Source organism: Ursus americanus, chromosome 21, assembly GCF_024610735.1.
Source record: "Ursus americanus isolate L20-20 chromosome 21, mUrsAme1.1.p, whole genome shotgun sequence".
NCBI classification, from domain to species: Eukaryota; Metazoa; Chordata; class Mammalia; order Carnivora; family Ursidae; genus Ursus; species Ursus americanus.
The window spans coordinates 57,713,454-57,730,920 of record NC_142147.1 but is presented as its reverse complement, the minus strand read 5'-3'; the positions used below and the strand labels follow the sequence as shown (position 1 = coordinate 57,730,920).

The 17,467-nt window shown below is 45.5% G+C and overlaps 2 protein-coding genes across 2 annotated transcripts; both read left to right on the top strand.

Moving 5' to 3' along the window:
• Window positions 1–1,326: 1,326 nt before the first annotated feature.
• Window positions 1,327–2,340, top strand: VN1R1 (vomeronasal 1 receptor 1). The gene has a single exon (XM_045773956.1). The coding sequence runs from the start codon at window positions 1,402–1,404 to the stop codon at window positions 2,338–2,340; it is 939 nt and encodes a 312-aa protein (XP_045629912.1). The 5' UTR covers window positions 1,327–1,401.
• Window positions 2,341–7,828: 5,488 nt separating this feature from the next.
• Window positions 7,829–15,212, top strand: LOC123777358 (uncharacterized). Its single transcript, XM_087853327.1, has 3 exons — window positions 7,829–7,843; window positions 12,155–12,281; window positions 14,173–15,212. Exons 1-3 carry the CDS (start codon window positions 7,829–7,831, stop codon window positions 15,210–15,212), a joined length of 1,182 nt encoding a protein of 393 aa, XP_087709453.1.
• The last annotated feature ends 2,255 nt before the right edge of the window (window positions 15,213–17,467 follow it).

The window sequence follows — 17,467 nt, the reverse complement described above, 5'->3', positions numbered from 1 at the left end:
AGAGAGAGATCACACAAGCTGGGGGGAGGGGCTGGGGGAGAAGGAGAAGCAGACTCCCTGCTGAGCATGCATCCTGGTGCAAGGCTTGGTCCCAGGACCCCGAGATCATGACCTGAGCCGAAGTGAGACACTTAACTTACTGAGCCACACAGGTGCCCCTCTGCCACTCTTAATGGATATCCTATTAGCACTTTTAATAGCTTTCAGAAGTTTTCACAATCTGAGATAATTTTTTAGTTATTTTGGGATTAATTAGAATTAATCTCTACTCCCCATGCAGACACTGTCACTGCACTTACAGGTGAAATGATAATCACTTCCTGGCAAGCAGATGAGATCACAGACCAAACCTTTATCTCTGGCATACATATCCTATTGAGACACTTCACAGATGCTGTGGCGGCAGTCCTTGTCCTGGGAGCAAATCTAAACTGTGTAAATAGCTTTTCTTTTCAGGTAAGTATCATATTCTTAGAAAATACTTATCTTAGGAAATCCAAGATTATTCTTTTTAAAATTGGCCTTTTGAGCTGGTAAGGGGGGAAGTCTTAGGTAGATGATAGATACACAGACACATAAATGATAGGTAGACAGACAGCAGATAGAAAGATGATAGATAAAAATAGATAGATAGATAGATTAGGTAAGAAGACCAAACACATACAAACAGGAAAGACATTTGTTGAGGAAACCACAGGCATGTCACCAGTCTTGTCAAACCGCCTCAGGGCACCAATAAGCAGATACAAAATTTGCTTTATGTTTCCTAATTTCTCAATCATGTTGGAAAAAAGATTGATACAATACTGACTGGCTCAGTATACAAAGGTCTCCTGTCTTCATCCCCACAGCTGCTGAGCCCTCATTCAATCACCCAGAAACTTATAGATGGACACTGAGGTTATTTCTTTTATTTGTTTGTTTTTGTTCTTTTGGCAGAGTTTTTTTTTCTCTTTCTTTCTTCCTTCTATTTTAATGGATTTTATTTTTTCATTGAAATGTATTTGACAAAGAACATCATTGTGCAAGTTAATGTGTACAACATGTCAATTTGATACATTTATATATTGTAATATGATTGCCATTGTAGTGATAATTAGCACCTCTATCTTGTTACATAATTATCCTTTCATTTTAGTTATTGGAATAATTAAGTTATAGTCTCTTAGCAAGTTTTATGATTATCAGAGGCTATTTCTAATCCAGTTTGTCAGTGGATTGCCTTTTGCACACACACACACACACAAAGCATAAAATGTTAATACCCACTAAAAGTGAGAAAATAAGTTTTAGGATAAATGCTGAAAAGTACTCTGCATAGTGTTGACAAGGCATTTATTTTTGCTTTTTCCCTCTCATTCTTCTGACTTCAATTAAAATCAGCCCCTAGATATTGATGCAATGGGTTCTGGCAAATTGGAATTGGGGATTATCTTCGTCACTCAGACTGGAGTTGGGATCCTAGGAAATTCATTCCTTTTTTGTCTTTATACTTTCTCTTTGGTCACTGGACACAAGTTGAGACCTACAGACTTAATTCTCAACCAACTGGTCCTAGCCAACTCCATGGTCCTTTTTTCCAAAGGGATCCCTCAAACAATGGTGGCTTTTGGATCCCAGTATTTCCTGGATGATGCTGCCTGTAAACTTATCTTTTATTATTACAGAGTGAGCACTGGGGTTTCCTTCAGCACTATCTGTCTCCTCAATGGCTACCAGGTTATTAAACTGAACCCTAGTATTTGTAGGTGGATGGAGCTCAAGATTAGATCCCCAAAGTTCATTGGCTTCTGCTGTTTTCTCTGCTGGATCCTACATCTATCGATAAATTCATTTATTCCTGTAATAGTGAATGGTCCATCAAATAGCAAAAACCTTAGTGTCAAAACTAATGGATACTGTTCCTGGAATGGGGTATTGAGGTTTAACATATTATATACAGTCATATATTTTTCCCTTGACTTTATGAGTTTGGGCTTCTTGGTGTGGGCTAGTAGCTCCATGATCTCCACCCTGCTCAGGCACAAACAGCAAGTACAGCACATTCGCAACAACAGCCGTGCCCCCAGAATGTCCCATGAGGCCAGAGCCACACGCACCATCTTCGTCCTGGTGAGCTCCTTTGTTACTTTTTATTCAATCTATGCTATTTTGACTGTTTGGATGACTGTGGTTGCAAATCCAGGCCAGTGGAAAGTGAACAGCACTGTGCTCCTCTCGTCATGTTTTCCAGCACTCAGCCCCTTCGTGCTCATGGTCAAAGACACTCGAGTCTCTCAGTTCTGCTTTGTCTGTAGGGCAAGGACAAATTGTTTTCCCAATGTGGTTACAGTGATATGAGTCTGTTTTAATAGCATTTAATCATTCATTTAAACATTTGTTAACATTCTATTAACTACTGTGTGATAGGAAATTATGATGTCATGGCAAATAAGGCCAGGAAAAGCCCATTGTCTTATAACAGAGATAAAAAGGAACACCACATACTGAAGTATACAAAGATTACTCACTCTGTGTTAGGATCTTCAAAGGAGAAGTTCAGAAAATTTTGAAATAGTGTAAAAGAGGGGCGCCTGATTGGCTCAGTCGGCTAAGAATTTTGACTGTTTGGATGACTGTGGTTGCAAATCCAGGCAAGTGGAAAGTGAACAGCACAGGCCAGTGGAAAGTGAACAGCTAAGAATCTGACTTCAGCTCAGGTCATGCTATTGGGGTCCTGGGATCAAGCCCTGCACATGGGGCTCCCCGCTCAGTGGGGAGTCTGCTTCTCCTTCTCCCTCTCTCTCTGCCCCTCCCCCCACTCATGCTCTCTCTCTTTCAAATAAATAAACAAAATCTTTTTTAAAAAGTTCAAAAAGAGGGGCACCTGGGTGGCTCAGTCATTAAGCGTCTGCCTTTGGCTCAGGTCATGATCCCAGGGTCCTGGGATCGAGCCCTGCATCGGGCTCCCTGCTCAGCGGGAAGCCTGCTTCTCCCTCTCTCACTCCCCCTGCTTGTGTTCCCTCTCTCACTGTGTCTCTCTCTGTCAAATAAATAAAAATCTTAAAAAAAAAGTTCAAAAAGGAAGGAAATTTTTAAGTTTAAAGAATTTGGGGAAATCTCTCACTTTGGGTCTTACAAAAATACATGCAAGGTTTTTTTAACATATTTTTGAATCATAATTGAGTCCAGTTCTTTCTGACAGAAAGAAAATCACCTGGAAAGATCCTATGGAGCCTCGGGGGACTGAGAGAAATCCTGTGTGTTTAGATTGTCACGAGGTGGGGAGAGCAGCAGACTACGAATAAGAAAAGGATGGTGATGGAGGGTTCTGGGTGAACACTTAGGACAGGCCAAGAAAGCTGAACATTTGTTTAAAAAAAAAAATAACAGGTCAGAATAGGAGTTCAAACTATGGGTAAAAATGTCAGCTCTCCTAATTTAAAATTATAAAATATTTAATTTTAAATTTACTTGCTTAATCAATAACTCTTTAAATATTAATACAGTTTAAATTGCATCAAAAAGAATAAAATACCTAGGAATACATAAAACCAAGGAGGTGAAAGACCTGTACACTGAAACCTATAAGACAATGATGAAAGAAATTGAAGTAATTAATGAAAGAAATTGCCATGTCTACTGATATTCCATCTCTTATCTGAAATCATTTCATGGTGTCTATTCCCAGTGATTCCCAGTTCTTCCCTTTTTCCTTTCTCTTATTTTTTGCTTTTTTTTAGTTCTATCATATATTTTTATTGTACTTAGTGACTTCATAAATTTAGTCTTGTTAGTGTTAAATTAAAATGGCTTTTTTCTATAAATATTTTGAATTGACTCATCTATATACAGAGTTAAAGTGAATATTCATACTGACACACTACCCCACTTCTCCCTCCTCATCTCCTCAATCCAGGGAAGGAACGCTGTCTACAATTGATGAAGATTCTTCCAAAAAGATTGTAACTCAACTACAAATATTGTGCAGGGTCTCTCTTAACTCCCCTCTGCTTGCCTTCCTGCTGAGCAAATTTTTTCTCTGAATTCCCCTCTCAGAATTTACTAATCAGTGTCCATGGACCACATAGCATCTCTGTCGATGGGATCAGTGCTTCCACCTCCAGCAGCTTCCACTGGGGAAGTAACAGTGTCCCTGAGTCATTCTTCTTCTTCCCAGCCCTTGACACAATAGCCTCCCTTTCCTCACACATCACACCAAAGCTGTGACGGTCAGCCAGTGCTCAGCCCACAGGTGAAAGGGCAAGGGAAGGATCAAAGAAATTGAGGGTCACGTGAGAGAAATAGAGTCAATTGTGGGAATTTAGGGGGTCAGAGGTGATCATAGAATTAAATGCTGACATCTCTCTTATCAGTGGCTGTCTTTGGCCCAATATGTCACCCTGGATTTGGGAATTATATTGTGGGTTTGGAAATTATTGTGCTGCCTGGACACCAGAACTGAGTCTTTGAGAAAGGAAAGGAGAAGATGGAGGATGTGTAAATAAGGAAGATGAATATTCAGATATCTGATACTCTCTCTACCAACCTTCAGAAGTCAGGCTGGTTTCTAATTCTCTTATATGACAACACTTCACAATTAATGACGATAATTGGGTGTTTAGTCAACAATGAGACTATATATCCCCAGCTCAGCTCAATGAAAACCACTTTGTAGTCCTGGAGGTCCTTCCCAAGCCTGAGAAATTCAGTTCTCTCCCATTATCATATTTCTAATGCTAGGACCTCAAGTACCCAGTAGGAAATGGAATCACTCTCTATAATAGAAGTTGACCTGATGATACATGTTCTCTCTTCTTGTTTGTGACTTCATCTTACAAAAAAATCTCCCTGGGGTACCTGGGTGGCTCATTCAGTTAAGCATCTGCCTTCTGCTCAGATCGTGATCCCAGGGTCCTGGGATTGAGCTCCATATTAGGCTCCCTGCTCGGTGAGGAGTCTGCTTCTCCCTCTTCTTCTCCCCCAGCTTGTGTTCTCTCTCTCTCTCAAATAAATGAATAAATAAAATCTTAAAAAAAATAAAAGAATATCCCTATCTCCAGGAGACCTATCTAGGGTGGGATCTTGCTGCTTCAAGAAGTAAGATTTTCTTCCTTTCTTTACCTGGGCTAGAGGTTTCATTCCCCATCCTGTGCTTTCTCTTGGACTTGCAATGAGACTTCCAGGAAACATAGGCTGCAAGTTAACAATCCCCAAAGAGTGTTTTCCTATTCATAACCACCTTCAGAGTCTTATATTACTGCACTAATAGCAATAATGATTTTCAGACCTTTCCAGGTATTGTTTTAAAAACTCTAAATATTTTCACTCATTTAATCCTCATTGTTACTTTGCAGTCCTCAAACAGCCAAGACACTCAAACCATGTCATTTCAAAAGCACTTAGGCAACTTGCTTTTAACACAAATGCTTAGGCTCTTTCTTACCTCAGTGATCTAGGGACTTCTGTGTTCTTGTTTCTCCAGTGATTCTGATGTACCCCCAAAGTTTGAGAATACCTGCACTAGAAGGAAATGCCAATTAAAGAACTATCTAGTGTAAGACACAAGCACTCGAGATCCACCTCAGACATAAAGTCACACATCAGAGAACATGATGTCCCCTGCTCATCAGCTATTGACCAGGGAGACAGGCACTCCCCCACATATAGATTCACCATCACATTCTAACCCTCCTCTAAAACTGCAGAGCTTTGTTCCTATCAGGACACATTTAAGCAAGTTTTCTTGATCTTCCTTGCTCATCTTATGGAAAAGAAACCTGAATATCTTAGGTATACTTCACATGATTAATATTTTAGGTTTTGACCAGATGTGTGCTGTCTGAGGTTGGGTTTTGTAGAAGCAGAACCTGGCACAGGGTTCAATGACATGTGATTTATTGAAGAGAAATTATCAGGAAAAATTGAAGCGCGGAGAACGAGGCAAGGGAAGGAGCCACACAGGGCTGCGGCCTCATGTGGAATTTACATCAGCCTGATCCCTCACACATCTCTAGAGTGTAAATGGTACCACAGGTGGTCCTAGTTTGAGGCATAGGAGCACTCCTTTTGTTACTCTAGGTCAAGCAGTATTTACTCCCCAGATAAACTGCTTCTGTGTTTACTTTTTCTAAAACATTGGACTTACCTGTAACTGCAGAAATCCATATATGAAACATTTTACTTTGTATTATTTCTGAACATTAATTTCTTCTTCTGTTGAGTCTGGGTTGCAGAGCTATGAGCATTCTAGAAATCAATCTATCAGTGAATTAAAATGCTGACATTTTTTACAAAAAAACTAGAGTTCTATATTGAAATGTCTACAGTCTGCCTCATTTGGGTGTTTAATAGATTCTAAAACAAAAAATGTTCAAAAGTGAGATCCTAATGTTTCCAAGCTCTTCATTGGCACCACCACCACCCCTTCCCATCTCAGTTAAGGACAAAATCCATCCTTCCGTTTGGGACACAACCCTTGAGTCATCCTTGACTAAGCATGACATATAAGCTGACCAGTGGAGGAGAAGCCACATTCTGATCTGAGGACATGGAGCTGTGTAACAACAATCATGTGCAACTTCTCATTAACAAAGACGCTATAGAATGAGAACACAGGGCACCTTCTCAAAGTGAATTTTTATTGAATAAATGTTAACACATAGCATGAGGTAATTAGTAACACTGCATAATTTTGCTAGGAGACGAAAACTGGTAAGGAGTAATTTACTTTTCACAAATGGTTTTCAGAGATAATTTCAATTCTGCTGGTAGATACTATCATTGCAATTACAGCAAACAGATTGAGATCAAGAAAACCCATTTATCTTGGAGTTCAAATGGTCACTTTCTGCACATTCTCTGACCGTGGCCATTACAGTCACCGTCCCAACAGAAAATGAAATTTCACAAATATTTCTCCTTTTCAAATAGATCTCAGGTTTCACACTACTGAAAGAAACAAGATATATCTTGGAATGTGGGGTAAAAAATACCCCATTGATGAGACGGTGCTGCTCGCTAGGTTGGATAGGTATACAATCTGTGAATATACAGGCAGAGAAAAAAATGTATTTTCTGAGGGAAAAGGAGACAGTGCCTTGGCCACGTGATTTAAGGCTGTCTGACAGTTCCGCCCTCTTTCCCTCTCTCTCAACTGCTCCCCGGCAGTGTTTTCTCTATTGTCCCTGCATGATTGAACCCCACAGAGTTGACTCTCAAACTTCAGTCTCCCTAGAACTGAAGAGCAGCAAGACAGAGAGTCCGCCGTGTCCTTTTGGGAGCCTAAACTTTGGGTACACATGAAACAATACGTCTAAGCATTTCTCCTAATCGGAGAAGCCGTGCCCCAGAAACCGGGTGGTGGCCAGTTAAGAAGGGACGAAGCCTCGCCGCAGCCCCAGAGTCTGAAGGCGTCATGTCCCAGAGGCCCTCACGCAGGCGCCACTGGTCGTTTGAGGTGATTTCTGGAAAGGCGCCCCTTGAAGCAGCAGGCGGAGCTGCGGGAACCATATTACCCAGCAGGCTCAGCGGCAAGAGGCGGTAGCTCTGGGCCAATCACAGCACAGGGCTGGGATCCCTCGTCACGCGAGACCTACGGCGCCTTCCTCGTGGAGGTTGTACTGGGTGTTCCTGGTTCTGTTCACGAGGTCACGGCTGCGGGACCCTGAGTGGGCTTGAGGCCGCAGGCCAGAGAGGCTTGAGAAGAGGCGTCGTATCCCCTTTGCACCAGGGCAGGGCTGAGGGTGTGTGGGGCAGGTCAGTGGAGCCCTTGGGACCCTCCCCGGCCTCCCACCTACCGCGGCCCCCGATCCACGCACAGGGCCCCACGGAGGCTGCAGAGTAGCAGATGGACCCGGCACAGGTGAGTGGATGACCCCTCAGGCCCTGTGGACCCCCAACCACGCAGTCCCAGCACCTCCATATCGAGGATAGTGTTGTCCTGGGTCTCGTCACTTTCTCTAACTGTGTCGTTGTGTCTAGGGGGCCGTCTTGATACGGAAGGGTTCCCACCTCTGTCGATCAGTGAGGTGTAGAGGGGTGTCTCAGACACACGCACCAAGAGGTGCAAATGCGGGGAGGTGAGGCTGAGCTGGGCGGAATCGCAGCTCTCCGTTTTGCGTGGGGGAACAGACAGCCTCAAGGTTGGGAGCCAGGTCTGGAATGACAGGCTGAGGAGCCGGGTCTTTTTGAGGTTGGTGGGAGCCATGGAGGATTTGAAGGAGGGGAGGAACGTGATTTGGGTCAAGTCTTTAATAGGCTTCCTCTAGCTGTAGAGTGGAGAGTAGGCAGGGGTGAGAGGAGGCAGAGACAGCAGGGAGAAGGCTCCTGCAACCCCCTCATAGTACCTGGAATTCTCTTTTCCCCACGTCACCCTCAGCCACCCTTGCAGCTGAAGCATGTGTCATAGGTGTGCAAAACAAGTTACAAAGCCTACAGCCTGGGTTCAGCTCCAGGCTCTGCCACTGCACCTCAGTGGGATAGTCGGCTTCCTTGGCTGTGAGACGGACTGATTGCAGTGTCTTCCCTCTGGGGTCCTGGTGGCAGATGTGGGGGGCAGAGTGTGAAAGGCAGCACAGCATATGCAGGGAATGCCCAGTAAATGCTGGTTGTGGTCATTCATTTCTGTAATTTCTGGGGTCGAAGGAGGCCTTTGACCTGGTTGTCTCCTCATGGCAGTGTGGGTGAGAGGGAAATGGGGCTTCCCAGAATCCCCCTGTCCCTGCACAGTCTGAATGAATTGAGTTTCAGAAAAGAGCCCATTTAACAATGTAGAGACTTCAGGGGCCGTTCTGGCTATGTCCCAGGGCTTTTGAGTGAGTCTCATCAGTGCCTTTGTCTTCCACCTCTTGGGGTCAATGGGAATATTGACATTTCCTCCCCTTGGCTTGAGGGGGTCAGAGAGGGCATATGTGTGATGTGTGTCGTCCAATGTCAAACACTGCCCAGGTAGCCTCACTCTGAGCACTGTTCTCAGGAAGCAGATCCCCTTGATCTTAGGAGCTTACCCCAGGGGAATCCTGCCCTGGGGATTCCCCTGTCTCAGGCCTGCATCCAGCCGAGGACTAGGGGAAGAGAGAGTCTAGGGGCAGACTCACAGTGGGAGCAGTATTTTTGGAATCACTGCTTCTCTGCTGGGATGAAAAGGGCCCTTGGGCACTGGGAGCCAGGAAGGTTACTGGGTTCATCTTGCAGTTGCCATCTGTTTTTTAGGAGTAAAGCTGGCTTGCCACTTACAGTGGCAAAATTATTTTTCTGTTTAAGACATTTACTTTTATGTGAAAAGCAGATGCATTAAAGATTCAGTGGTGGCAGTGTGCAGGAGCGTGGTATGCATTTAGATGTAAACACACAGTAGACCCCAGATCTCTCTCCACTACGTGTCCCCCTCCCTTCATTCCAGCCATTCCAGTGCTCCTCTTCAGCAAGGCCATCCCCAGCTTTCCTTTTAAAATGGCCCCGTCTCTCTAATCTTGTCCCTTTTTTTCTTGGCCTCAGAACTCATCTGCATCATCTTGCTCAATTATTTAGGCCTTGTTGGGGATCTTTCTCCAACGGGGGCTGTGATTCCTCTTTGCTGCTCTGTCACCAGGCCTATGACAGGGCCAGAGCTGTAACAGGACCTCAATAGCTAGTTGGAGAATGAGACTCCCCTCAGTGGGCTCTCATCACACTTAGAATCTATGTTCAACCCCCCCCCCATGGCCTGCTACACCTGTCCCTGTGACTGCTCTGTTCCACCCACGTGTCTTCCTTTCCTTTCTTCCCCATTTCATGGTCCTGCTGCTATGCCGTCCTCCACTTGCCAAGCTCTTGCTCACTTGCCAGCCTTTGCCCTTGCAGTTCCCTCTGCCCACGACACTGTTTCTGGAACTCTGCAGGGCATCCCTATGCATTCCTCAGGCCTCTGCTCAAATGCCACTTCTTCCATCTTTCTAGTTGTAGCTAAAGTACCCCCTGAACCCACATGCTTGGGAGCTAGCATTTTTGTCCAGAGTTGAGTGCCAGGTTGAGATTTACCGGAAAGGAGGAAAAATAATCATAATCAAACAGTGGTCATAGCTGAATTTCACTGAGCCCTTGATTTGCTTTGAGGGACAGTTATTATATTTCATCTCATTCAGTTCCCGTCTCCTCAGAGTTAGGTTCTGTTATCATCCCTGTTTGACAGAAGAGGAACTGGAGGCTCAGAGACGTTAAGTTACCTACCCAAGGTCACACACCTCTTAAGTAGTTGAAACTCACATATTGTCCATTGGCTACCAGAGCCTGTGTTCCCAACCACAGTGGGCTGGGGATGCCTGAGGATGACACCTGTATTAAACTTTGTCAGGTGGGCAGGGCTTTCTCCTGCAGGTGAGCTTGAAAACAAGGAGGGCAAGAGGAGCCATCCCAGATAGAGGGAACCTCGTGGACAGAGGCAGTGAGGACAGAGTTGTTTAAGGAGGCACAAGAGGGCCTCGTGATTGCCAAACCCCCCTCTCCCCCGCTGAGATGTGTCTTGGGAAAGGGAGCATGTGTGGTCATTTGCTGGATGTTCCCCCCGCCCTTACCCAGGACACACATCACAGCCAGTCAGAGGGTGCTGTGTATGTTCTTATGGCCTCAGTGGCGTTATTCTCACTCACTGGGGTTCCTTGGTCCTTACAGTGTTCATGACTCAGGGACACATGCTGTCAGGACTCAGGAAGGGAAAACTGACTGATAGCTCACTGTGGAATCTCCTGGGGAGTCTGAGAAGGCTGGAGGCCCAAGCGGGTGTGGGGAGCTGGCCCAGGCCCTGCCTCTCCCAGGATGAGTGGCGCCCCCATCAGTGCCTCTCCCATGAGGAGGGTGAGGATGGCTCCAATCCTCTGTCCATGTCCATGGAAGTATGGTCAGGGATGCCAAAAGTAGATTAACAGCAGCAGTTATTAGAAGTGCTTCACCTGGGGCGCCTGCGTGGCTCAGTCGGTTAAGTGTCTGCCTTCGGTCGGGTCATGATCTCAGGGTCCTAGGATCGAGCCTCATGTTGGACTCTGCTTCCCCCTCTTCCTCTGCGCTTCTTCCACTGCTTGCTAATGCTGTCTCGCTGTCTCTCTCTTTTTCAAGTAAATAAATAATCTTTATTAAAAAAAAAAAGTGCTTCACCTGCAGTGATGGAGGAGTGTGAGGGTTACCACAGACCTGGGCCAGAAGGACCTAGGTTCAAATCCCACCTCTGCTGTGTAGTTTGGGAACTCTCAGGTGACTCTCTGTAGCTCCCCGAGCCTCAGCTCGCTGACTGTGATGTGGAGATGATGATGGCATTTAACTGCATGGCGATGTAAGGGTTAATAAATGTACAGAGCACTGTCATGAGCCAGAGACTCTAGTGTTGGCTTTATGAATGTTTTCCCTACGCCCCCAGGCACCCCAGTAAGGGAATTATTATTATACTGACAGGGGAGATCGAGGCTCAGAGAAACTGAACGGCTCCCCCAAGTTGCATGGCAGGCCAGGTGTTGATTCAAGAGGTTGAATCCAGGGGCGCCTGGGTGGCGTAGTTGTTAAGCGTCTGCCTTCAGCTCAGGGCGTGGTCCTGGCGTTCTGGGATCGAGCCCCACATGAGGCTCCTCTGCTAGGAGCCTGCTTCTTCCTCTCCCACTCCCCCTGCTTGTGTTCCCTCTCTCACTGGCTGTCTCTCTGTCAAATAAATAAATAAAAATCTTAAAAAATAAAATAAACAGGTTTGTTTAAAAAAAAAAAAAAAGAGGTTGAATTCAAACTTGGGAGTCTGCTCCAGAGCTGCGGACAGTTAATCCCTTTACCACAGCATGTGAAGCCCACAACCCAGGGCAGGCACACAGGAAGGACCAGGGAGGTTTAGCTTTGGCTTCTGCTTTTCTTATTGTTGGAATTATCATCATGATTATTTCCATGTTCCTCTGACATCCCAGACCACTTACTGTCTGCCCTCACAGTCCTCATGGGAATGCGATTGTATGTATCATTCTCCATTGTTTCCACTATAGAAGGCTTCTCTGTCTGCCTTCATGTCTGCCTCCCCCTTAAGTCCAGCTCAGAGCTCGGCCCTCAGGAGGCCTCAGTGATTCAGGGCTGGACCTCTGTGCCCCTTCACCAGAGACTAAGTTATAGGCTCTGATCCTGCCTAACAGCCGTAAAGCAAATAATGCCACTGTGTTTGATTTTCCAGGCACCAGTGACCTTCAAGGATGTGCTTGTGACCTTCACCCAGGAGGAATGGGAATTATTGGACCTGCCCCAGAGGACACTGTACTGGAAGGTGATGGGGGAGACCTGCAGGCTTCTGGTCTCACTGGGTAAGTCTTCTCCTCGCCTCCATGTGGGGACATGCAGCGTCCTTCTTGGTTTCTTCTTCTTTTCTGAGGCCTGACTGGCAGAGCAGGCCTTTGGAGCAGCCTGCCATCCTCCCCATGGTCCCCGCCATGTTCTGGGCTCACTTCCTCCTACCTGTTCTCCATTTGTCTCCATCAAGAATCACCAAGATGGTGGCTGTTCCTTTTTTGATTTGTCAGATTTTTTTTTTGTATATTCCTGATACTAATCTTTTACCCATTATGTGTGCTGCAGTTGTATTCTTAAAAGCTTAGCTTTTTAGAAATTTTCTTTAGGGGCGCCTGGGTGGCACAGCGGTTAAGCGTCTGCCTTCAGCTCAGGGCGTGATCCCGGCGTTATGGGATCGAGCCCCACATCAGGCTCCTCTGCTATGAGCCTGCTTCTTCCTCTCCCACTCTCCCTGCTTGTGTTCCCCCTCTCGCTGGCTGTCTCTATCTCTGTCGAATAAATAAATAAAATCTTAAAAAAAAAAAAAAGAAAGAAATTTTCTTTAAAGCATCTTTTGATTAAAAGAAATTCGTATTTTATTTAGTCAGATCAATATATCTTTTGTTTTATGATTGCTGCTTTTCATGTCTTGCTAGGAAATCTTTCCCTACACCAAGGTCAAATTGTATTCCTTTTCTGTTGCTTACTAATCTGGAATTAACTTTGTGTATGACATGTGGTAGAAATGCAGTTAACTTTTTCCTGCGTGTGGGTTACCAGGTTTTTAGCTTCATTTGTTATATAGTCCCTTCTTTTCCCACTGATCTGCTGTGCCACCATTGCAGTCTGTGAAAGCTGTATGTATTCATGGGTCTGTTTCTGAGCACCATTGTGGCCTGTTGCCAGTTTTCCTTATGTCTATGCCAATACCACGTTGTCTTGATGTCTGTACTTTCATCGTAACCCTAATACTGGGAGGGCAAGCCCCATCTCCTTATTATTCTTTTTTCAGTAATATTCTTGGCCTTTAACTCTTGCATATAAATTCTAGAATCAACTTGTTGAGTTTCATGGAAAATCATGTTATCTGGACTGGTGATGAACTTATAGATTTGAGGAGAGTTGACAAGCTTGTTATTAACATCTCCATTCGTATAGCTTCTCTTTAATATCTTGAAGTAAATATTTCAAATTTGTCTACTAGCTTTCGTCTATGTTTTAGTCACCTAGCTGTTTCTCACACACAGTAGATTTAATATGTCCCCCTGTCAAGTCCTGCTCACCCTCAGCCTTGTAGACACTGTCCTGGGAGTGGAGGTGGCTGTATTTACTCTCACCCTTCCAAACTCTGGAGTCTGCACCCTGTCTGCGTTCCCAGCCACATCTCCGCCATCCTCTCGTGCTCTGAAGTTCCCTCAGCATCCAAGATTCTCTCTAGACTCTGCATCTTTGTGCACTCTGCTTCCTTTGGCTGCAGTGCCCTCTCACTTTCTATCTGTGGTAACTCTTGCTTTGTTAGGACTCAGATCTCAAGATACCTCCCAGTTGTCTTTCTCTCTCATTTGGCCTAGGTTAGATGCCCCCTTCCCTGTGTTCCCTGTGACATCCTTTCTTAGAACAAACATAGCACACGATGTCGTCATTTCTCTCCCCTCTGGATAGTGAGGAAGGGATTCTTCTCTGGCCCCTAACCCAAATTCTCCCCAGGGTTGTCCCTTTAAAGATGTCAAGAATCCAAGGACCAGCAAACAAAACAAAACAAAACAAACCCAAAACCAAAAAACAAACCTGAGTTTCAGAGATGTGAAAATATAGCAGGTATCAGTGGCCCTGTTTCCATCTTTCTTTTCCCAATGGCTTGGTGATTTTCTCCCTTCTATGTTGGCGTTGCTAATAGGTCTTTTTTGTGTATTTGATTCCCTTCAGATGACAAAGCAAAAACCAATACCACAAAGCCTTCTGCTCCTCAGCCAGCCTTGTTTGAGGGACGCTCACCCCACAGGTTACTGACTGAGGAAGACTCCAGTGTTTCCACATTGGGAGAAGCCAGGGGACAAGAAAGACCATCAGAAGAACAGGGAGGGCACATAAGGACAGGGACACTCCCCTACAAGGAAACCCTCCCTGGAAAGGTAAACCCTGAATGTGATGATTTGGGAACAGGTAAAAATCTGTGCACAGATGATTTACAGGAGCAAGTCTCTCCAGGAGATGCTCTCCTTGAGTGTGAATCACATAGATCAAAGAGAGACCCCTTGATTCATGGAGGAAAGAAATCCTACAAATGCAAGGAATGTGGGAAAGAGTTTATCAACAATCACTTCCTTCTTCAACATCAGTGGATTCACACTAGAGTAAAACCCTATAAATGCAAAAAGTGTGGGAAGGCCTTTCTCAGGAAGGCAGATCTCACTGGACACTACAGCATTCACATTAAGAAGAAGCTCTATGAGTGCATCGAGTGTGAGAAGGCCTTCAGCCGCAGGTCACACCTCACAGAACACCAGCGGGTTCACACTGGGGAGAAGCCCTTTGTGTGCATCGAATGCAGGAAGTCCTTCAGCCGCCGGTCACACCTCACGGAGCACCAGCGGATTCACAGTGGAGAGAAGCCTTATGTGTGCAGTGAATGTGGAAAGGCCTTTGCCCGCCACTCTGATTTTGTTCGGCATAATAGAACCCACACTGGAGAAAAACCCTTTGAGTGCAAAGAATGTGGGAAGGCCTTTGGTAACAGCTTTTCTGTAACTCGACACATGAGGTCTCATTCTGGGGAGAAGCTCTATGAGTGCAGTGAGTGTGGGAAGACCTACAGCTACAGCTCAACCCTCAGTACTCATCAAAAGATTCATAGCGGAGTAAAGTCCTACAAGTGTAAGAGATGCGGGAAGGCCTTTGACCAGAAGGCAGGCCTCAGTCAACATCAGAGAACTCATACTGAGTTCTTCTTAAAGAGACCTTTTTAAAGTAACTACAGTGGCAAATTGTTTGACTGGAGGGAAAATGTTACTTGGCATCTGAGAGTTCATTTCCATGGCTTTCCTGCGTACCGTGTCCTCCTTCATGTGCAGTTTGTGCTGTGGCTGCAGCATTACCTTTACCGAGGCTGAGCCCTGGCACTACAGAGACTGGACGCCAGTCTCCCAAAATATGACGTGGCTCTCAGCAGAGGGACCTTTTCACGCCTGAGAGTGCTTTGCTGTCATGTAGCCCATGAAGAGACCTGGGCCTCAGTTTGTCCCAGAGCAGAAGCGATGTGCTTTGCAGTGGATGAAGGGTCCTCTCCCCTCATGGTCCATGTCTCCCCATCTAACTTTTTGCTTTTACAGGGGCCTGCTGTGCTTTTGCTGGTGTGATGGGCAGGAGTCACGAGAACCCCATCCTTCGTGCCCATTACCCCACATGTGCCTTGTGTCATGGAAATACATGGGCCTTGCTGTCTAGAAGGGAAAAACACGTGGTAACACAGAGGTGTGGGATAGCAACTCTGCTGCGATTACAATAATGTGCTTAATCCGGCTCAAAACAGGCATGGAGGACAGATGTCCATTTGGAAGAGTGGTTCAGTGGCTAAGGGCTTGGGCCCTCGGGACAGTTGGAATTCCAGCACTTCCAACCTGTGCCGTCACCATCTGGATGACCTCAGTCATGTCATTTACCCAGAGGCCTGTCTTGTAAAAGTGAGAAGATGTATGTTAAACTGTGAGGCATGGGCAGAGGAGCAGACAGTACACAAAGGGTGATATCATGCAGACCCATGAGGAATGGAGGAGCCCCAGCTATGTTCGAAGATGAGGAAGAACTTTTTTGGCAAAGGGAACAGTGTGTACCAAGACCCTGAGGCAGGCAAGAACTGGCCTTATTAGAGGAAACAGCTGAAGGCCAGTGTGTCTGGAGGAAATGAGTAGTGAGCAGTGAGATGGAGAGAACAGGGCCAGATGTACAGGGCTTTGTGGATTTTATTCTGACTGTTCTGGGAGGCCGAGGATGGGATTCAGCAGGCCAGTGGCACGATCTTGTCTCTAAATTTGCCCTTGGCTGCTGTGCGGAGAGTGGACTGAAGAGGCAAACATTGATGTGGGAGAGCGACATGAGGCCACTGGGTGGTCCAGGGGTATATTGTCATTGGACTGGCCCATGATGGTGGCATTGGAGTCAGTGGGGAGATGACGACTTGGGACATGTTAGGAGGCAGAGCCAACAGGACATGTGCATAATTGGGATGATGGGTGAGCCCCAGGGAATGACTTTCCCTCCTCATTCCTCAAGAGAGAGCACTTTGCATCCATGGGAATGTGACGTGGCCTGTCCTTGTGTTCCAGGTTTTCAGTCAGCACCTAGTGTGTTGAGTGAGCAAGTGAAGCTGAAGACTTCTTTTCTTGGACAGAAAAAAGGCAGGACTCCTTCTCCCCTTGATGGTCACATGGGCAGTGAATTTGCCATGGCTTTATTTCTGTGATGCTGAGGGGCCCTGGCCCTGCCCCTGCCCAGATTGGATGAGTTTGGGCAGGAAGCCATGCAGGGCTGATGAGCACCCTTCTCTGCTGTGCTTCTTAGTAGTGGCCATGACAGTGCAACTCAGGGACTTTTGGGGTTCTTGGTTTCTTCCTCTGTAAACTGGGTGATCTCATATCCGTTGTGAGGCTCAGCTTCATTATCTATGAAACCAGAGTGTTGAATGACACACCTCACCAGGTGGTTATTTAGGTTAAAGGATTGTGTTGTAAAGGACCTGGTGTCAGCTGTGGATATTCTTAAATGTTAGTGGTTGTTAAAATTATTTTCACTAATATGTTACCCCTTCGTGCCATCCTATTCCTTTCTCATCAGGGGATGTGCTGATGGGATTTGTTTGTAAAAATATACTGCAGGTACTGATGACATCTCAGCTGACTTTAGACCTTAAGAAGCTTGATTATAGATTCTGGTGACTCTCAGCATAAGATCTTGGTTCCCCAGCAACCAAAGCCAGGACATTCTTTGCCCCCTGGTTTCTTTCCCTGGTGGAGATGGGGTGGCCGAGGATGCCAGAGAATGTTAATTGTTCTTTGAATGGAAATTCAAAACCTGCCCTTGAAATTTATTGATGAAGATTAAGTATCTTGTGAAGGGAGGTTTTAACTCTCAAAAAGTACTGACTGTTAATTTATTTCATACTTACCTAATATAATATTTTACCTCTTTGGGTTTAAATATGTCCTCTTATTTTGTGGCTTTCTTT